A 23,155-nucleotide genomic window follows, 5' to 3' on the forward strand; every position below is an offset into this window, starting at 1 on the left:
TGATAGGGCCATTGTCATCAAAACTGCTTGGTACTGCAACGTGAATAGACACACTGACCAGTGGAATAGAATTGAGAGCCCAGAAATGAGGCCCCATACCTATGGACATCTAAACTTTGACAAAGGGGCCCAGACTATTAAATGGGGAAAGCAGAGTCTCTTCAACAAATGGTTTTGGAAACAATGGGTTGAAACATGCAGAAGAATGAAACTGAATCACTGTATTTCACCAAATACAAAAGTAAATTCCAAGTGGATCAAGGACTTGGATGTTAGACCACAAACTATCAGATACTTAGAGGAAAATATTGGCAGAACTCTTTTCCGCATAAATTTCAAAGACATCTTCAATGAAACGAATCCAATTACAAAGAAGACTAAGGCAAGTATAAACCTATGGGACTACATCAAATTAAAAAGCTTCTGTACAGCAAAAGAAACCACTACCCAAACCAAGAAACCCCTCACAGAATGGGAGAAGGTCTTTACATGCCATACATCAGATAAGAGTTTAATAACCAACATATATAAAGAGCTTGCCAAACTCAACAACAAGACAACAAATAACCCCACCCAAAAATGGGGGGAGGACTTGGACAGAATATTCACCACAGAAGAGATCCAAAAGGCTGATAAACACATGAAAAAATGCTCCAAGTCTCTGATTGTCAGAGAAATGCAAATAAAGACAACAACGCGATACCACTTCACTCCTGTGAGAATGTTATACATCAGAAAAGGTAACAGCAGCAAATGCTGGAGAGGGTTTGGGGTCAAAGGAACCCTCCTGCACTGCTGGTGGTAATGTTAATTGGTCCAACCTCTGTGGAGAACAGTCTGGAGAACTCTCAGAAGGCTAGAAATGGACCTACCGTTTGACCCTGCAATTCCTCTCCTGGGGATATATCCTAAGGAGCACAACATATCCATCCAAAAAGATCTGTGTACACATATGTTCTTGGCAGCACAATTTGTAATAGCCAAAACCTGGAAGCAACCCAGGTGTCCAACAACAGATGACTGGCTGAGCAAGTTGTGGTATATATACACAATGGAATACTACTCAGCTGTAAAAAATGGTGACTTCACCATTTTCAGCCCATCTTGGATGGACCTTTAAAAAATCATGTTGAGTGAAATAAGTCAGAAACAGAAGGATGAATATGGGATGATCTCACTCTCAGGCCAAAATTGAAAGACAAGATCAGAAAAGAAAACACAAGTAGAACCTGAAATGGAATTGGCGTATTGCACCTAAGTAAAAGACTCAGGTGGGTGGGTGGGGAGAATACAGGTCCATGAAGGATGATAAATGACATAGTGAGGGTTATATTGTTAAATGGGAATCTGGGGAATGTTATGCATGTACAAACTATTGTATTTACTGTTGAATGTAAAGCATTAATTCCCCAATAAAGAAATAAATTTTTTTAAAAAACTCACAATTCAGAGAAACAATCCTCATGAATGTAAACAATGTAGTCAACCATTCATTTAAGTCAATGTTCTTTGGAGACATGAAAGATCTCACAGTAGAGAGAAACCCAGTGAAAGTAATTACCAAAACAGTGATTCGAGTCAGTCATCTTTGTCAACATGAAATATCTCAGAATGGAGAGAAATTTGATAAATGCAAGCAGTGTTGAAAACATTCTGTTATTCTGGTCCTTTCTGTAGACATGAAGGAATTCACAGTGAAACAAAATCCCAAGAAAGTCATCAAGCTTTCAGATATTCCACTAATTTTCAAGCACATGAAAATATTCTCAATGGAAATCAATCTTTTGAGCGTTAACTGTACTAAATATTAGAGAGAGATTCAACCTTAGACATGATGCAGAGGTTAGTGGTTCAATATAATAGCTCTCAGGTGTGAGCCTCTACCCTACAAGGGCTAGAGATATATTCTGTTTTATTGTCTCTCTATCTCTTCATCTTGTGTTAATATATAAGTAAATATATCTAAATAATTGTATGGATCACAGGGCCATGTGAGCCCATAACTGAATATTCTATATGTATAAGGGAAATAGGTAAGTACTTCGATTCTTTGTCTTAAATTCTAATATATGAAAAAATCCACTTGGTACTGAGAACTTCCTGATGTCAACAAGTTTTGTCCTACATCAGAGAGTATTGATAAGCAAAATACATAAATAATTCATTAATTAAAAAATCCATTGTGCAGGGGTAGATAGCATAATGGTTATGCAAAGAAACTCTTCTCATGCCTGAGGCTCTAAAGTCCCAGGTTCACCTTAAGTCAGAGCTGGGCGTTGCTATGGTGTTTCTCTCTCTCTGCATCTCTCAAAGTAAACAAAATATATATTTTAAAAATATAAACAATCCCTTCAAAAATAGGAAGAATATTTGGCCAGAATATTCTCAAGCGATTCACAGGGACAATAGACATCTGAAAATATTCACTGTTTATCAGGGAAGGCAAATAAAACCAACAATGTGATATTGTCGTGCTTTAGAAGAGACTGAAACACCAAGTGCTGAAAAAGCTACTGAGTGGTCCAGGAAGTGGTTTTATCCAAAACCCACCCACTATCCCACCTCCTGTGCCCTGAAATTTAAATTTTTTAAAAAAGAAAACACTGACAAAAACCATAATATAAGATAACTCCACACAATTCCCACCACCAGAACTTTGTGTCTCATCCTCTCCTCTTATAGTTTTCCTATTCTTTATCCCTCTGCGAGTATGGACCCATGGCCATTATGGGGTGCAGAAGGTGGAAGGTCTAGCTTCTGGAATTACTTCCCTGCAGAACGTGAGCACTGACAGGTCGAGCCATACTCCCAGGCTGTCTCTCTCTCTCTCTCTCTTATTTTTTCTTTCTGTAAATAACTGCTGTATTAATACAAAGTTAGACATACACAACCCAAAGTGTTTAAATAGGTAAGTCATAGGAAATAGGTGGCAGTTCAATATCCAGGGGTGATAGATTGCTTGAGAGAGATTGGAACATATTAGATTTCCACAGTGGGGTGGGCATCTTCACAAGGGAAGGGATGTCGGCTTTCTGTCTGGATGATCTCCAGCAGGAAGGCATCCGACCGGTTCCCTCTCTCTCTCTCTCTCTCTCTCTCTCTCTCTCTCGACGAAACGAAGCAAAGATACCGGGGAGACTGAAGTGTGCTCAAATTTCAAATCTCCTTTATTGGCAGGTGGACATGAGTTTAAATGGAAAACCAAACAAAGATCATATTACAAACATGTCAGAAATTACAGGTTTCTTAAAGGTCAGCTTGCCCCTATGGTAGGGGGCTGGTATGACAGGAATTGATGAGATACAAGACAGTTATTCTCCATGACGCAAGCAACTTAATTATCCAAAGGTATTTGAGAGAAGCATAGGGGTTAAACCAGTAGGGTGAGACAGAGAGAAGATGGATATCAAAAGGCCATAGAGTTTGGAATTTCTCTTGTCTGGGGTCTTAGGTGTATGATGGCGCGTGTGATAAGGTGTGCTCTCCTCTGTGATCAGAAGCTGAGGTGTACTTTGAGTAAATGAATCTTAAAGTAGGCAGCCATTTGGCCTCCAGTTAATGGAAAGGGGTATTGAGGTTTCTGTGTACTTGAGAGTCAAGAAGGGAAGAACTTAGTCTGAGAGATGGTTTCTCCCCTTTGCTCACCTCAGTTGAGAGAGACTAACAAGAAGGTATCTTCTCAGACCTCCATCCAAGGATGGGGGTAGTTCTCCCTAAGCTCTGTCAAGCTTACACGTAGCCCCGCAAAGGGGGACACAGCTTCAGCAGCTTGTCAAGTTCCTTGTCCCCCTCAAGAATCGGGCACACCACTCAAGGGCAGGTATGCAATCTGATCTTCTTCAAGCAGGTGAAAAGCTCTCAAAATCTAGAGGATTAATGGGAAGTAACTTTTCTATTTCTGGATTGGTGCCATCTGACACAGGAGCAGTGCTCTTTGCTTTAAATCTTTTGCATTAATTCTTAGGCAGAGAAAGTTCTGTCTGTATAAGGGGTCCATAAGTCTACACATACTTTCCTGTGGTTCTGTTTTCAGTCTGCTCCTGAACTCAGTGATCTTGTTTATTCTGCCGCCCCCTTCCCTGAACCCTTTCTGGGTGTCCTCCCCTGTGTGAAAAAAAGTCACAGCTGGTGGGATTGGCGTTCCTCTCACTCTATAGTAACTGGACAAAGCTCTCTTCTGTGGGTGCATTTCAAAGACTGCCCTTCTCTGCTGCATTGCAGGATAGGCAGCTACCCAAGGATAAGCAGCATATTCTCATCCAGGCCCCAGGGCTGAGCTCCATCTAGCAGTTCCTGGCAATTCTGCAGGAGCAGCAGCACCCAGAAGCTGTCCAGGCTGGCTTAGCCAAGACCCTCTCTCAGTCTCTTCCATGCAGCTCTGTTAGCCTAGGCCCCTGACCTGGGAGGCTGGGGAACCTTGGGGGACTCTTGTCACCTTCCAAAGGACAGTTAGTCATGATGGCAGGGGCCATAAGTCCATAGGATGAGTTCCCAGCCTTCGGCTACACCTGTTCAGGTCCTGGGAGAAGCAGCATGGTGGTTAGGGATGAGGAGAGCTCGCAGGAGCAGCTAGTGCATCTGAGTTTGCAGGAATGGGGAGTATGTTTCCAGCAGACACGTACTAAGTCACTTCTGACACACCACACCCTTGTGGTTTGCGTGAGGTTTTTTTTTTTTTTTTTTTTTTTTGCCTCCAGGGTTATCACTGGGGCTCAGTGCCTGCATGAGTCTTACTATACTCCCAGTCTGACGCCAGCCATATGGGGATTATGACCCAAAGTCCAGTATCCACACATTGAGCTGTTCCCACCTCTTTGACACTTGGAGCGTTGTGTGTGCAGTAGACAGCCCAGGAATATCCCATCAGAATCTGGGAGAAATTCAGGTCCAATACCTACTTCCTTCAACACAGGATAGTTGAAGCCCAGAAAGGCTAAGTGACTTCTTCAAATTCTCCTAAATCAGTCCACATATGCCAGGATTATTTTTTATTTGTTTATTTTAATTTTTTAAATATTTAATATTTATTTTTCCTTTTGTTGCCCTTGTAGTTTTTTATTGTTGTTGTAGTTATTGTTATTATTGATATCATTGTTGCTAGATGGGACAGAAAGAACTGAAGAGAGGTGGGGAAGACAGAAGGAGAGAAAGATAGACACCTGCAGACCTGCTTCACTACCTGTGAAGCGACTTCCCTGCAGGTGGGGATCCAGGTGCATGAACCAGGATTTTTACTCTGGTCCTTGCACTTTGTGCCACGTGTGCTTAACCTGATGCACTTCCACCTGACTGCCACAGGATTATTTGTTCATATATATAATTGTCTTTATTTATGTATTGGATAGAGGCAGCCAGAAATCGAGAGGGTGAGAAAAAGAGAGACAGCTGCAGCACTGCTTAATCACTCATGAAGCTTTCCTCCTGCATGCGGGGAACTGGGGCTCCAACCCTGGTCCTTGTGCACTACAATGTTTGCATTCTACCAGGTGCGCAACCACCCAGCAGCCCCCCACATGCTTCAGGATTATCTTGTCCAATGAGGTGGATGGGTCCCTCCATAAGACCCATCTTGAAGCTCTAGGATACAGTCAGAGTGTGTGTGTAGGGGGGGTGGGCAGCACTGCAGGAGCTGTGGGGGGGGGGGTCAGTGTCCCTATTACCTAAAGAGGAGTCTCCTGAGCTCAAGGAGGAAGGACACACAGACCTCTCCACCTCTGACTAATGACTCTGGAGGAACTTGAAGATGGGAGCTCTTCTGGTGAGTGGCTGTGGAATGAGAGGAGATCCCAGGCAGACGACCAGGACACAATCTCGGGCAGGAACTTGGCTCTGTCCTTGCACAGGACTGAAGCCCCTCTTTCCCAAAAGGACCTTGACTATCGGGTGAGGATCCCACCTCTGGTCAACACGGACGTTCCTCTCTTCCATCTCTCTTTTGGCAGTTGACAGCTACTATTTTTTTCCCCTTAATTGATTGGGATGATTAATTATTTACAGTCTGGCTGTATTGCACCAAAATAAATTCTCTGTACCATGGCTTGAATTCAGAACCTCATGTATTTAGGAAACCAATTTTTATCCACTGCAATACCTCCCACACCATAATTTTTTCTAATCTTAAATAATTAGAAGGCCGCTCTTATTGTCACTGACTTGATGACGTAAGCCTACTCTTATCTTTCATTTTCCTTTCATATCATAGCCCTGAGTTGAGTGAAGCACTCATATTACTTCCCTGAATGAACTTTTTTCTCTCTAATTCCTTTGGCTTCATGGTCCCCACTCCTCACCCCCTAAAATCTCTCAGTCAAGATGAGTTCAGTTGTTGACCAAGCAAGTTCAGGCAATAGGGGCCTAATTATGAAAACAAAGGCTCACTGTCTACAACCATGATTGTTGCTCCCCTATATGCTATCAAAGACTTCCCCCTCAGAAAATAGCTCCAGTCTCATTTTTTTTGTTTTGAGGGCAACAAAAATGGAACAATAAATATTAAAAAAAAAAAAAAGCTTAGACCAGGGAGAACAGAAGCAACTGGTGGCACAGCTATATACAAATAATGTCAAAGGACATGAATTATGGTGATGTGTATGATACAGCAAATCCTAACAAAGAGATTTCTCAAAGTTAACCCAATTGCCAAATAATGTGATTATAGCAATAACTATCATCTTTTTAAAAATATATTTTATTTATTTATGAGAAAGATAGGAGGAGAGAGAAAGAACCAGGCATCACTCTGGCACATGTGCTACTGGGGATCAAACTCAGGACATCATGCTTGAGAGTCCAAGGCTTTATCACTGCACCAACTCTTGGACCACAATAACTATCTATTGTCTTTTTTCTTTAATTAATTAATTTTTAAAATTTTGTGTCAGTCTGAGCATCTGACTGTTGAGGGAACTGTGTGTTGGTCTGAGCACCTGACTGTGGAGGGAACTGTGTGTCTGTCTGAGCACTTGACTGTGAGGGAACTGTGTGTCCTTCTGAGCACCTGACTGGAGGGAACTGTGTATGTGTCAGAGATCCTGACTGTGGAGGGAACTGTGTGTCTGTCAGAGCACCTGACTATGGAGGAAACTATGTCCATCTGACCACCTGACTCACATATTAAACAAAAAGCTAAAATAAACGACCTTACTGCACACCTTAAGGACTTAGAGGAAGAGGAACAAAGGAACCCTAAAGCAACTAGAAGGACAGAAATCACTAAAATTAGAGCAGAAATAAACAACATCGAAAATAAGAGAACCGTACAAAAGATCAATAAAGCCAAATGTTGGTTCTTTGAAAAATTAAACAAGATTGACAAACCTGTAGTCAGACTCACTAAAAAAAAAAAAAAAGGCAGAAGACTCAAATTAATAGAATTGTAAACGATAGAGGAGATATCACAACTGTCACCACAGAAATCCAGAAAATCATGTGAAACTTCTATGAAGAACTATACGCCACCAAGCTAGAGAATCTGGAAGAAATATAAGAATTCCTAGAAAAATATGGCCTTCCAAAACTGAACCAAGAAGAACTACAAAACCTAAATGTATCAATCACAGACAAAGAAATTGAAACAGTTATTAAGAATCTCCCCAACAACAAAAGTCCTGGACCAGATGGCTTCACAAAGGAATTCTTTTTTTATTAATATTTATTTATTCCCTTTTGTTGCCCTTGTTGTTGTATTGTTGTAGTTATTATTTTGGTTGTTACTCATGTCATCGTTGTTGGACAGGACAGAGAGAAATGGAGGAGGGGAAGACGGGGGGGAGAGAAAGACACCTGCAGACCTGCTTCACCATCTGTGAAGCAACTCCCCTGCAGGTGGGGAGCCAGGGGCTCGATCCTGGATCTTTAGACCAGTCCTTGTACTTTGCACCCTGTGCGCTTAACCCACTGCGCTACCATCTGACTCTCCCACAAATGAATTCTACATAACCTTCAGGTAACAGTTAATACCCATACTTCTAAAGTTTTTTCATAAGATCAAAGAAACAAGAACATTCCCTTCCACCTTCTATGAAGCCAACATCACCCTGAAACCAAAAGCAGATAGGGACACAACAAAAAAAGGAAAATTACAGACCAATATCTCTGATGAACACAGATGCCAAAATATTAAACAAGATCCTGGCTAACCAGATACAGCATGATATTAAAAAGATTGTTCATCACAACCAAGTGGGATTTACCCCAGGAATGCAAGTCTGGTTCAAAATACGTAAGTCAATCAATGTCATTCATCACATCAATAAAACCAAAACCAGATGATTATCTTAATAGACGCAGAGAAAGCCTTTGACAAAATCCAACACCCATTCATGCTCAAAACACTACAAAAATTCTCAGAGAGACACACACTTCCCTCACAATCAGAAGCTCAGACAGACACACAGTCAGGTGCTGAGACAAAGACACATTTCCCTCACAATCAGGTGCTCAGACACACAGTCTCATGCTCAGTCAGACACACAGTTCCCTCACAGTCAGGTGCTCAGACAGACTCCAGTTCCCTTTATATTCAGGTGCTGAGACACACAGTCTCCTTACAGTCAGTTGCTCAGACAGACGCACAGTTCCCTCAGATAGGTGGTCAGACAGGCACATAGTTCCCTCTGCAGGCAGCCACTGAGACAGACACACAGTACCCTAGACAGTCCTATGCACAGATATACACCAAGTTCTCTCCACAGTCAGGTGCTCAGACACACCGTTTCCTCCATGTCAGGTGCTCAGACAAACACAGAGTTCCCTCCACAGTCAGATGCTCAGACAGACACACAGTTCCCTCCACAGTCAGATGCTCAGACACAAACAGTTCCCTACATTCAGTTGTTCAGACAGACACACTGTCCCCTCCACAGTCAGGTGCTCAGATAGAGAGACAGTTTCCTCCATGTCAGGTGCTCAGAGAGACACACAGTTCCCCCCACAACAGATGCTCAGACAGACACACAGTTCCCTCCACAGTCAGATGCTCAGACACAAACAGTTCCCTACATTCAGTTGTTCAGACAGACACACTGTCCCCTCCACAGTCAGGTTCTCAGAGAGACAGTTTCCTCCATGTCAGGTGCTCAGAGAGACACACAGTTCCCCCCACAACAGATGCTCAGACAGACACACAGTTCCCTCCACAGTCAAGTGCTCAGACAGGCACATAGTTCCCTCACAGTTAGGTGCTCAGACAGAGAGACAGTTCCCTCCACAGTCAGGAGCTCAGACAGACACACAGTTTCCTACACATTCAAGTGCTCAGATAGACACACTGTTCCCTCACAGTCAGTTGCTCAGATGTCGGGCTGAGCTTTACTGACGGGAGACAGATGACCCGGGACTCATGGCTGGGTTGTAGGCAGTATCTCTTTATTCATGCAGGACGCAGCACAATCTAAGCTGAGCTAAGCTAAACTAAAGGTACCCTAAAACTCACAATGCTGTCTTTATATATACTTGCCAAGTAGGGTGGAAACAGGATGTGACATAGAGAGGGTAGAGAGAAAAGTGACTGGTGAAAATCAGAGTTTGACAAGGAGAGGATCAGGGTGTGACAAGGAGAGGGGGTAGAGCAGGTGAGAATTCTATCACTGAACCACTAATGCCCTGGAGGGAGGGTGGTGCTTGTTAACAGCGGTTATGTAAATAGAATGAAGTGGTTATATAAATAGAATAGTGTTAAGCAGGGGGGATTTTAACCAAATGAAACAGAAGGGGTTTTTAAAAGCAGAATTAGAAGATACCAACACTCAGACACACAGTTTCCCCCACAGTGAGGTGCTCAGACAGACATTCAGTTCCTCCACATTAGGTGGTCGGACAGACACAAAGTTCCTTCTGCAGTCTGGTGTGCAGGCAGACACACAGTTCCCTCCACAGTCGGGTGCTCAGATAGACACACAGTCCCCTCCACAGTCAGGTGCTCAGATAGACACACAGTTCCTTCATAGTCAGGTGTTCAGACAGACACAGAGTTCCCTCCACAGTCAGAATCACAGACACACAGTACCCTCCACATTCAGGTGCTCAGACAGACACACAGTTTCCTACACATTCAGGTGCTCAGACAGACACACTGTTCCCTCACAGTCAGGTGCTCAATCAGACACACAATTCCCTCCACAGTCAGGTGCTCAATCAGACACACAGTTCCCTCCACATTTAGGTGCTCAGATAGACACACTGTTCCCTCCACAGTCAGGTGCTCAGACAGACACACAGTTCCCTCACAGTGAGGTACTCAGACAGACACCCTGTTCCCTCCACATTCAGGTGGTTGGACAGATACAAAGTTCCTTCTGCCGTCTGGTGCGCAGGCAGACACACAGTTCCCTCCACAGTCAGGTGCTCAGACAGACACACAGTTCCCTCCACAGTCAGGTGCTCAGACAGACACACAGTTCTCTCCACAGTCAGGTGCTCAGACAGAGACACAGTTCCCTCCACAGTCAGGTGCTCAGAGAAATGCACAGTTCCCTCCACAGTCAGGTGCTCAGAGAAATGCACAGTTCCCTCCACAGTCAGGTGCTCAGAGAAACACACAGTTCCCTCCACAGTCTGGTGGTTGGATAGACACACAGTTCCCTCCACAGTCAGGTGCTCAAACAGACACACAGTTCCCTCCACAGTCAGGTGCTCAGACAAGCACACAGTATCCATTTCAGAGAGGTGCTCAGTTGACACAAAATTCCCTCAGAGTGAGGTGCTCATACAGACACACAGTTCCCTCCACAACCAGGTCTTCCGTGAAAGCCACTTTTCTCTGTATTGTTGTAAGTGTCTCACTGCTTTAGGCTGATTTTTAAATACAGAGACAGACAGAGACAAAGAGACAGAAGAATGGATGGGTTCCTAGCTCTGGAGCTATGGCTCTCTCGTGTGGGGTACTGAGTCAAGCTCCATGTGAGCCATCTCTCAGGATCCATTTCCTTCTCTTCTTCATATTTATTTATGAAGAGAACAGCCAAAGAGCACACCAAGGCATCACTAAAGTACATTGGGTGATGGGAATTGAACTGGGACCTTATGAAAGGAAGTCTGGTACATCATCCCCTGCAGAGTCTCCCAGGCCACAGAGCCACTTCCCTACAAGAGAGAAAAACTCCTCCCCACTGTCGGAGGACCAGGGAGCCTGGCTCCAGATGGGCAGCTGAGGCACCTGTGTTGAGATCCCCCACCCCACACTCTGCTTTGCAATATCTCTTGGGCCCACGTGACTGGCTGCAGTCAGTGAGTGGCAGGTCTGGAAGTTCAAAAACTGGGCTCACACACTTGTGGTGGTCGGTGTTGGCTGGAGGGCTGGGGGCTTCGGTGGGGGCAGCTGTGCCTCTCATCCCAGTCTCCTCACCAGACGTGGAGCTCTTTCCCAGTGCCTTGAACGTGGGTTGATGTCTGACTTAGCTCTCACCAAGAGGACGTGGGAGGAGTGATGCTGTCTGACTTCCTAGCCAAACCCCAAAGGGCCTTGTTCGCCCCACTTGGAACCATGTCTGACTGCCAGAGAAGTCCCTTCCCTTCTTCCTCTTTCCATATTTTGATTAATTAAAATTTTAATTATTATTGATAGAGATAGAGAGAAATTGAGAAAGGTGATAGACAGACAGACAGCTGCAGTTCTGCTTTACCATTCGTGAAGCTTCCACCCTGCAGGTGGACACTAGGGGCTTGAACCTGGGCTCTTGCACATTGTAGTGTGTGTGCTTAACCAAGTGTACCTCTGCCTGGCCCTTATTTATTTATTTTTATTTTTAAAGATTCTATTTATTAATTAGAAATATAGGAGGAGGGAGAGAGAAAGAACCAGACATCAATCACTCTGGTACATGTGCTGCTAGGGATTGAACTCATGCTTGAGAGTCCAATGCTGTATCTACTACGCCACCTACTGGACTACCCTATTTATTTAATTTAAAATATTTATTTTCTCTTTTGTTGCCCTTGTTGTTTTATTTTTGTAGTTATTATTGTTGTAGTTATTGATGTCGTCGTTGTTAGGACAGAGAGAAATGGAGAGGGGGGAAGACAGAGAGGGAGAGAGAAAGACAGACACCTGCAGACCTGCTTCACTGCCTGTGAAGCAACTCCCCTGAAGGTGGGGAGTCGGGGGCTCGAACTGGAATCCTTCTGCTGGTCCTTTTGCACTTTGTGCCATGTGTGCTTAACCTGCTGCACTATCTGATTCCCCCTATTCGTTTTTTAATGAATTAGATACAGAGAGAAATATACACGGAGAGAGACAGAGAGAGACACAAAAACCAGAGCACTGCTCAGCTCTGGTTTATGGTGGTGCTGGCTATTGACCCTGGACCTTTGGTGCCTCGAGCATGAAAGTCTTTTTACACAACCATTACGCATTTCCCCATCCCAACCCTTCCTTCCACTCTCCCGAAGGAAAAAAATCACACAAAGCAGACACAAGCTGCCCCAGCTGAGGCCCGAGATATCCCACCCTATCTACCTGCAGAACCACAGAAAAAGAACCCCAAGCCACTGGGTTCCGGAGTGTTTGTCACACCGTGATCCATGACTGATGTACTGCCCAGCCCCCTGGGGCAGGGTTGGACCTGCAGGTGGCCCATCCTTTGATCCCTCCCATCCAGAAGCCACTGGGATGACTCGTTGCTTAGTATTTGTTTCTTCTTTCCTCCCAGCCTATTTCCAGGACTGACACAGCCATGCCCACTGCTCTTTATTACTTGAATATATGTTGAAGTCAACAAATGATGCCGGGGCCCAGGTAGAACAGATGAAATGTGACCAAGTTCTGGTAGGTGATGGATAATGAGTAGGGACTGGAAAATCAATTGTGTTAATTCCTGGTCTGTCACTGTGACCAAGAATTAATGAGAAGATCTAACTTAATGGTATTTACACATTAACAGAGTGTGATAGAATTGTCCACAGGTGCTACCTGGCATCCCAATGACAGGAGGCCTGCACAGCCCGAGGAGCGGCAGGTCTAAGCATGTAGGACCCAGGCTGAGCACACAGACACCCGGCGGGGTCCCTGCGGCCTCCCATGCTCCCCTAGGTGGATCCCAGCACTCCCACGTGGGTCTCATTGGTGTGGTTGTAAAGCTGTTTTGCCTCAACTATGATTGTTTTCTTAAATTCCTATGGAAAAAATGAGGAACTGGAGCTCCTTGGTGCTACTACCTTTTACTGTCTTTTGTTTTCTTTCTTTCTATGTTCTTATTTTATTTTATTTTATTTTAGTCATTGGTGATCTGCTCAGCTCTAGCATATGGTGGTGCTGGGAATTTAACCTGGAACTTCAAAGTCTCAAGAATGAAGATCTAGTTCACAAACCACTAGGATACCTTCCATTAGGATATCTATGGGATATCTTCCACTAGGATATCTTCCATTAGGATATCACAAACCATTAGGATATCTTCCTAAACCCGACTGCCATCTTTCTAACATGACTTCAACTACACCTGTTTTAATGCAATGTCTTCTAGGTGAGAGAACACAATAATATCCCTATATGACCCCTCACCACAGCAGCCTGAATGCTTTGCCCCATCAGGATTTTCTCTTAGAATCTCCTGTACACACACCTGCTTCCCAAAAAAGGTCAGGTGGAATCAGAGTTCATAGTGACCACAAGCTATATATGATCAGAGTTTTTACATGATCACATTCTCCATAAAAGCAGCCTTTTCAGGGGCTGGTGGTGGCACACCTGGTCCAAAGCACATATTACAAAGCAGAAGGAGCTCGTATCGATTCCCCAGTTTCCACCTGCAGGGAGAAAGTTTTGCAAATCATCAAGCAGTGTTGCAGGTCTCTCTCCCTCTGGTTCCCTTATTTCTTGGTTTTTCTTTGTCTCAAATAGATAAATAAATGTTTCCAAAAAACAGCTTTTTCTGGTTCTTAGGAGATACCATCAAAGTCCTGATGCTTAAAGCAAAGCTGCCAACTCTATCTTGCTCTCTTTTCCTTGTCCATTTCCTCAGATGACATGAAGACCACAGCACATGTCTGCCAACATCCAAGTGGCTCAATTTTTGCCTGACACAAATGAAGACACTCAGTTTCAAGCTGGTTCATTTACGTGAGGCCTTTACCACACAGGGGCTGGGGAGGGCACCATGACCCTATTTTGTATATTTCAAAAGTGAAAAAACTGAAAAGCACAGGCAGGGCCAAGCTGTGAAGCAGGTGCACCAAGGCAGACATACAACCCTGGAGTCCAGACTGGTGATCAGGCCTGGCATATTCCACATGCTGAGGACCAGGCCAGGGTGAGCATTTTTTGTGTGTTTTTGTTTTTTTACAATTTATTGATTTCAGAGAGAAATTGAGTGGGAAGATACCTGCAACATTGCTGCAACCTTTGTGAAACTTCCCCCCTGTAGGCAGGGGCTGAGGGCTTGAACCTGGGTCCTTGTGCACTGTAACCTGTGCTCTCAACCAGGTGTGCCACTACCCACTCCATGTTATGCTTCAAATCAAGATGCAGAGGAACTGGGGACAGGCCACCAGATGGTTAGAAACCACCGAAAATAACCCAGCAAGGTGCAAGTGTACAGGAAACACTGGAATTGTTTCTAAATCACAGTGGAGACCTTGCTCTCTGCTTAGACTTTAAGACTCTCTGAAGAGCACTGGTGCCATAGCTTAAGATGCTCCATGTGGGACTCTTCACTTGGAAGCTGTGACAACCTCACTTCTGCCTCTCCCTGCCAGTCCTCTGGGTGAGCCCACTGTGCCCCTCCTCCACTTCTTCACCTTCCTCCTCTCTTCTACTGTTTCTGGTAAGCACTCAGGTAGAATATATAGTCTCAGTCTTTCAGCTTGGTGTGGATGGGCTGTGGCTCGACACAGCCTTTGGGTGGCGGGAATGTTTATGTGCACTCCTATTAACTTGTAGTCATATAAATCACCATTTAATTAATGAGGAGAAAAAATAGATTGAACTTCCCAAGCCATCAGACCATAGGATGAGTCTTTGAAATGTTGACTCTCTAAAAGCTCAGTCCAGGACGAACAGAAGCAACTGGTGGCACTCTATAAGACACAGCTATATATAAATGTCAAATGACATAAATTATGGTGATGTTGTGTAGGATACAGCAAATCCTAACAAAGGGATTTTCAAAGTTAACTCAACTGACAAATAATTTGACTATAGCAATAACTATCTCCTTAAACCCTACAACAGCAGGAACCTCCCACTTCCTCTAAAGAGCCTCTAGTTCCCCCAGTCCTGGAACCTCTAGGGTGGGGCACACTTTCCTGCATGCTTCTCTCAGTTCTTACCAACTGATACAGCATGTGCTGATCGTAACTGAACAAAGCAACAACTACCACCTCAGCATGCTTCACTTCAGACTGTGTCCAGAGACGTCAGGCATGGAATGTCAACCCTTCAGCATCTTTACTCAGGTGAGACCTTTCCTTTCATAGGATTCTCTAATTCATTTTGCGTGGTTCATTTCTTAACAAAGTCCCAAAACACAGAGAAAGACCAGGTCCCATGAGACAGGGCATATGTTCATGTGTATCCATAAAATAGGGTAAAATGTTATCTGAAAGCAAACATGCACAATAGTCTGCAGTGAGTCAGTATATGCTACAGCAAGCAAGTACAAAGACCTAAAAAGACAGCATAAAGTTCCTAGTGCAGGGAGTTGGGCAGTGGCACTGTGGGTTAAGTGCACATGGCACAAAGTGTAAGGATCCCCATTCGAGCCCCCAGCTCCCCACCTGCAGGGGAGTCACTTCACAGGTGAAGCAGGTCTGCAGGTGCCTATCATTCTCTCCCCCAGTCTTAGCCTCTTCTCTCCATTTTCCGTCTGTTCTATCCACCAACGACACGAATAACCACAACAATGTTAAACAAGGGCAACCAAAGGGAAAAAAAAATATATAAAAGTTCCTATTGCAACAGTGTCTACTTAGACTTAAGATACCCTCCTAACCTACTTCCTATTACACTTCCCTCAGTCACCTCAAAGCTAACCTTATCAAAGTAAAGACTACAAAAGCTGGATAAGGGTAAGAGACTGGCATACTTTAATGATTGTTGGGCAGTACGCTAGATCCCCCCACCCCCGCTTAACGATGTGGTCTATTTACATAATCACTGTTTTACCTGAGAACCACCCTGCCGGCAGGGCACTGGTTTAATCCCACTGGTTCGAACTCTCTTTTTGCTCTGCTCCCTCTCCTAGTCACACCATTTTCCACCACTAGTTTGCACTGTCTTTTCGCTCCACCTTCTCTACATCACATCCTGTTTTCCACCCTACTATTTCCTTCTTGGCAAGTATAAATACAGATTTTCTTCTGATTAAACACACATTGGATTGGATATTACTAAAATAGGCCTATTAACTATCTACAAAATGGAGACCCCCCCAAATCTTAATTTGCACTATTTCATCATTTAGGAGGCTTCTGATTAGTCAAAAATAAGTTTTCTTTTTGATTCTTTCATCTAAATTTAAATGCATCTCCAATGATACTAATCCAAATACAAAGATTAAATAAAAAATAAGCCAATGGGACTAAATTAAATTTAAACAGTACTGAAGGTGACTCCCTTATTACAACCTCCCAGTAAATTTGTCTTACAAAATAAAAATATTTTAGATACAAAGTATAAAAAGAGAAATTTAGAGAGAATATGTACTTCCCAAGTCAACAGATACAATTTACGCAAAAAAAAAAAATTTCACTTATTGTAGCATCCATTGTTATTTCACTATTTTACATTCATTCAAGTTCCATACTAGGTCTGGAAAGTCATTCTAAAATATCTACACTGATAAGAATTTTTTTATAAAGGGTTTTTTATTGTTGTTGTAGTTATTATTACTGTTCTTATTGATGTTGCCATTATTAGGACAGAAAGAAATGGAGACAGTAGGGGAAGACAGAGGGGGACAGAAAAATAGACACCTTCAGACTCTTAGGCAGTGACTCCCCTGCAGGTGGGAAGCCGGGGCTTGAACCAGGATCCTTATGCCAGTCCTTATGCTTCAACATCAGTCCTTGGGCTTGACACCACTTGAGCTTAACCCACTGTGCTACTGCCAAATTCCCAGGAATTGTTTTTCTAATGCCAGTGATTTTATATGTGCAAAACCACTATTGATTTGAATATATCTATTCATTGTTGACATTAATAAGTTCTCAGTACCAAGTGAATATTTTTTTCAAATATTAGAATTCAAGACAAAGAATCAAAGTATGTACTCATACTCTTTACATTTATGGAATACTCAGAGGTATGGGTTCACTGGTTTACCATGGAACTGTGATCTTTACAATTATTTAGATATATTTACTTATATATAAACACAAGATAGAAAGTAATCCAGAACATCTCTAGCTCATGTAGTGCAAAAGCTCACAGCTAAGAACTATTATATTGAACAACTAGCCTCTGCACCATGTCTCAAGTTGCATCTCTCTCTCTAGTGCTTAGTACAGTTTATGCTCAAAATGTTCATTTCCACTGCAAATATTTTCATGTGTCTGAAAGTTAGTGGAACATTTGAAAGCTTTATTCTTTTCTTTTTTTTATTGGGGAATTAATGTTTTACATTCAACAGTAAGTACAAGTTTGTACATGCATAACATTCCCCAGTATCCCATATAACAATACAACCCCCACTAGGTACTCTGAAGCTTTATTATTTTCACAGGGTTTTGCTTCACTGTGAATTCTTTCATGTCTACAAAGAGGACCAGAATAACAATGTTTTCAACATTGCTTACATTCATCTAATTTCTCTCCACGATGAGTTCTTTCATGTCTCTGAAGATGACTGGGCCGCCCAAATGTTCGACAACATAGTTTACATACATAGGGATTCTCTCCACTGTGAATTCTTTCATGTGTTCGAAGACTACTGGAATAACTGAATGTTTTACTACATAGTTTACACTGATAGGGTTTCTCTCTACTGTGAGTTCGTTCATGTTGCCGAAGATTACCGGACTGCCTAAATGTTTTACTACATAGTTTACACTCATAGGGTTTTTCTCCACTGTGAATTCTTTCATGTGACCGAAGAGTACTGGAATCACTGAATGTTTTACTACATTGTTTACATTCATAGGGATTCTCTCCACTGTGAGTTCTTCCATGTGTTCGAAGACGACTGAAACAACTGAATGTTTTACTACATAGTTTACATACATAGGGTTTTACTCCACTATGAGTTCTTTCATGTGCCCGAAGATGACTGGAACAACTGAATGTTTTACTACATAGTTTACATTCATAGGGTTTCTCTCCACTGTGAATTCTTTCATGTCTCTGAAGACTACAGGAATGACTGAATGCTTTACTACATAGTTTACAAACATAGGGTTTCTCTCCACTGTGAGTTCTTTCATGTGTCCGAAGACTACTAGAACAACTGAATGTTTTACTACATAGTTTACATACATAGGGTTTCTCTCCACTGTGAGTTCGTTTATGTGTCCGAAGACTACTGGAACAACTGAATTTTTTAGTACATAGTTTACATACATAGGGATTCTCTCCACTGTGAGTTCTTTCATGTGTGCGAAGACTACTGAAACAACTGAATGTCTTAATACATAGTTTACATTCATAAGGTTTATCTCCACTGTGAGTTCTTGCATGGTTCCAAAGAGCACTGGAATGTCTAAATGTTTTACCACATAGTTTACATTCATAGGGTTTCTCTCCACTGTGAATTCTTTCATGTGACCGAAGAGTACTGGAACAACTGAATGTTTTACTACATTGTTTACATTCATAGGGTTTCTCTCCACTGTGAATTCTTTCATGTCTCCGAAGATGACTGGGTCGCCCAAATGTTTGACTACATTGTTTACATTCATAGGGTTTCTCTCCACTGTGAATTCTTTCATGAGTTCGAAGATGACTAGAACAACTGAATGTTTTAGTACACTGTTTACATACATAGGGTTTCTCTCCTCTGTGAATTCGTTCATGTGACCGAAGACTACTGGAATAACTGAATTTTTTACTACATAGTTTACATTCATAGGGTTTCTCTCCACTGTGAGTTCTTTCATGTTGCCGAAGATTAACGGATTGCCTGAATATTTTACTACATACTTTACATGAATACGGTTTCTCTCCACTGTGACATCTTTCTTCTTGAAGATGATTAGAATAAGTGAATAATTTGTTGTATACTTCACATTCTTGAGATTTTCTACCATTGTGACTTCCTTTGCCAGATATTTTCACTGCTGTATTACTGTAAAATAATGAATAATTAATGACATTTTAATGAACAAAACTGAAATTGATTTTATTATCAAAATGCAGGACATTATTTTACTTAGTAAACCACAAAATAGGACATTAACAATAGATTAGACTAAGAAAATATACTGAAAAATGTCACAAATATTCAAAATTGTAAAAAGATCTCAAGATAAAAGTAAAGTAAAAAAATTGGTAAAAAGGGATGGGCAGGGGCGCAACTGGCTGAAGACATGCTACAATGCATAAGGACCCAGGTTCGAGACCCTGGTACCCACCTGCAGGAAGAAAGTTTTGCAAGTGGTAAGGTAGGAATGCTGGAGTCTCTGCCTTTCTCCACTCTATCTCCCCCTTCCTCTTGATTTCTGGATGACTCTATCCAATAAATAAATAAACAAGATAAAAATTGGTGAGATTTTTCAATAAAAATATATTCATACATTGAAGATAATCTTATTGTTTCCAAGTGTACTATTTTATAAATACTAAGCATCGTTGCCCCTTTTTTAAAATTTCAGTTTACTTGTTACATGTGAGATTTTCCTATGAAGTGGATAAAAGACAGATAATGTACATCATTATGGTACTTTTGTTGCCAGTGACTCAAATGAAAACTTTACACATATCACATACATCTTATTTGTCCTACTATTCAAACTTGTCCAACTACTCTATAACCCATTCATGAAGTCTTTTTGATGAGCTTATTTAAAAAATTAATCTATTTGTTATAGTGATTATTATAAATTTCATTTCCTTAATAAACTGTACTAAAAGGTGTGCTATGCAATTATTCAGTCAGAGCACACAATTAAGAACCCATGAGTCTACTTATACAGGGAAACCATGCAGGCACCAGATATCAGCAAATTACACATACAAAATTTTTGAAAACACTAGCTTGTTAGGTGGTACATCACGCTTCATCATAAATGTATCGCTCACCTTTGTTTACTTCCATGCAAATTATGCTGCTCTTTGGTGGAATGTTCTTGTATTTTTTCTAAAATTACAAAATATAAAAGTATTAGAAATTATACAAATAGATAGACTTTTGAACCTTCATGAGTCATCATCAAACCTTGCTCACTTAACAGTGTCTCCATTTCTACAATGGTGAACAAAAGGTGATTTGTCTTTTGGTTGAAAAATTAAGGCAATTATAGTTACCTATTGAAAGAAAGTTTCTGATGTTTTCACACATCACATCTCTGTAGAGTTTCTTCTCTGAAGAATTCAATAGTGCCCACTCCTCTTGAGTGAACATCACAGTTACATCTTCATAGGTCACTGAGCCCTAAAATATGTGCAATGTTTTCTTGTGAGAGAATGCAAGCAACAGCAAATTATCTATTCAGTATTTTATGAAGTCTGTGAATGATCGTCTCATCTGCAAACATGTCTTTAGTCACTTGTGCATCAAATACCTCTTAATCATTGTCTAGAAGTGGGTACATTGATTAGAATAAGGACATTCTTTCATGAGACCGTGAGTACTATCCCTGGCATCTCATATGACAGAGAGCTATACCTTTTCTCACTATCCCACCTCTATAGTTTTGTAATTAGTAAATGATAAAACCTTAGAACAGTGTGAGTACAACTGATATGGTGCTCAGATTGCTATATAAAAGGACTTAGATTCATGGTTTGGGAGGTGGTGCACTGATAAAGCTTTGGACTCTAAGCATGAGGTCCTGAGTATGATCCCCAGCAGCACATGTGTCAGAGTGATGTCTGGTTCTTTCTCTCTCCTCCTTTCTCATAAATAAAATATTGGGGAAAAAAGGACCTAGATTCAATATTCTTGTTCTCACAAGCACAGGGGGGTGTGGTGGCGACTCTTCACAAGTGGTGGAACAGTTTTTGACATTTTCTTCCATATTTAAAAGTAGAGTTTCTATAGGTACAAAGAATTTAAAGATAAAAAGGTAAAAACATAGGTAGAGTGAAGTAGAAGTTAACATATAGTCCCTGGGGACTTAGAACTCAACGTCTGGTGTGTCTTCTTATTATCCAGTTATTTTCATTAAAAGAAAATAAGCATTAATATCATTTAATATGAAAAACAACTTCATATGACACACAGACAGATAGAGATATCCATACTTCACGTGCTACCTCACTTTCCTTATTCAATTCTCGTCACCTACATAAAACAATGCCCTTGGGCACTACACTAAAAGCAAGCCCCCTTTCACTTATGAGGGGTAGCTGCAAAGGCCTGTGTCATAATGGGTGCCTCATAAGAGCTTGATCTAAGTTCCTGTGTCACTAAAAGCCAGGTGTATGGGTGTTAGTTTTTAAGACTGAGGAATGCCTGATGGAAGTCTGGAATCATGCCATCCCAGAGAGTTCCCTCACAGTCTGACGCTCACAGACACACAGTTCCTTCCACAGTCAGGTGCTCAGACAAACACACAGTTCCCTCACAGTCAGGTGCTCATAGACACACAGCGTTAACCAATGTTCAGAAAATAAACTGCTACACCGCTTCCAGCCAGGCAGCCAGATGCCCCGAATGCCTTGTCCTACATGACAGAAATGTTCTCATTGGAGAAGAGATTGTTGGTTCAAGTTTCATAGAAATGGCACGCCCCCGCCGAATGTAGGTTTAAATAAGGATTGAAACTAGGTGCAGGGCATCCCTCAGCCCTGCCTTCAAGAGGGAGTCCAGCAGGTTGCCCGCTTGACGCCGCCTTTCTTCCATAAACAACAGCCCAGCCCGGGACCCAACCCTTTGCTCCACCCACCACGCCATGTAACAATAGGGGAGGGTGAGTGGTAAGAGTGTGCGGTGTGTGGGATCTCCCAGCGTAAAAATAGCCAGCTGGAGCAAGTGAACAGCATGGATTCAGAGCCTGAGATTTTGTGGACCACTCCTGTTTTAGAAAGGGGTCACCCTACTAGGACAGTAAGGATTGGTAATATTCCTTTTAAGTGTTTGATTGATACCGGAGCAGACAAGACAATTTCAAGGCAAGCAGAGGTTCCCCAGAGTTGGGAACTCCTTCCAGGACCACGTTTACATGGTATTGGAGGCTTGACACAAGATTTTCCTTACATGAGATTCACTTGTGTGGGAAGACCCGGAAGGGACTACCAGATTGCTTTTATCCTTTGATAGCTGATATTAGCACCAATTTATTGGGCATAGACTTGGTGGAATCTCTTGATGTGGTAATATCCTCAGACGCCTCTTCAGGGCACCACACTCACTCCTTCAAGACTTCTATATCTGACCGACCAGCACCCCCAATACTAACTGCCAATGTTAGTAACAGAACTCCCCGCCTAGATTGGCTTTCTAATGAGCCTGTCTGGGTGGAGCAGTGGCCTTTGCCTAGGGATAAGCTAGAAATTTTAAAAGAGCTCGTCCGAGAGCAGTAGTTCTTGGGACACATTCGTCATTCCCGGAGTCCATGGAATACTCTGTCTTTGTAATTAAAAAAGTGTTTGGGAAAATGGCACCTCCTCCAAGATCTCCATGCAGTTAATAAAACTATGCAGAATTGGGGTTCCCCCAAAGGGGTTTGCCTCTTGCTTCTGTGATTCCCATGGGAATTTCAATCATAGCTACTGATATATATGATTTTTTCCCCTCTATTCCCTTGCACCCACAAAATTAAAAACGTTTTGCATTCTCTGTTCCTTCTATTAATAACGCCAGCCCTGCTGACAGATCTGAATGGGTGGTACTGCCCCAGCGTATGGCCAATAGTCCTACTATTTGTCAAGAGGATGTTAAATCTGCCCATAAGGGCCTTAAGGTTTTTCATTATATGGATGACATTTTAATATGGGGAAATTAGATACAGATCTCTTTGCCCTCTGTGATTTTCTTATCCATGCCTTAAAGAAAAGTGGACTTAATGTAGCTCCTGAGAAGGTACAGCTAATTCCTCCAATATCTTTCTTAGGCTCAGAGATTTC

General features: G+C 42.2%; 1 protein-coding gene and 1 long non-coding RNA gene across 7 annotated transcripts in view; both read right to left on the reverse strand.

The window, feature by feature from the left end:
* The window catches only part of LOC132542441 (uncharacterized), a 242,382-nt gene that overhangs the window by 9,522 nt on the left and 209,705 nt on the right, over nucleotides 1-23,155 (reverse strand). The window lies entirely within an intron of this gene.
* Nucleotides 17,556-23,155, reverse strand: part of LOC132542412 (zinc finger protein 14-like) — a 123,046-nt gene continuing 117,446 nt past the window's right edge. For 2 of the 6 annotated variants that reach the window (XM_060204989.1, XM_060204990.1), the window contains 3 exons: nucleotides 20,393-20,519; nucleotides 20,168-20,225; nucleotides 17,556-19,214 (listed from right to left, as the gene is read on the reverse strand). In XM_060204989.1, coding sequence (XP_060060972.1) covers nucleotides 17,717-19,214; nucleotides 20,168-20,225; nucleotides 20,393-20,519 — 1,683 coding nt within the window. In that variant the 3' untranslated portion in view covers nucleotides 17,556-17,716. Of the gene's footprint in view, nucleotides 19,215-19,500; nucleotides 19,598-20,167; nucleotides 20,226-20,392; nucleotides 20,520-23,155 lie in introns of those variants that run through there. The other 4 variants (XM_060204987.1, XM_060204992.1, XM_060204991.1 and 1 more) reach the window with 3 other exon arrangements.

The sequence above is a fragment of the Erinaceus europaeus genome, chromosome 13 (assembly GCF_950295315.1).
Source record: "Erinaceus europaeus chromosome 13, mEriEur2.1, whole genome shotgun sequence".
In the NCBI taxonomy this organism is placed as follows: Eukaryota; Metazoa; Chordata; class Mammalia; order Eulipotyphla; family Erinaceidae; genus Erinaceus; species Erinaceus europaeus.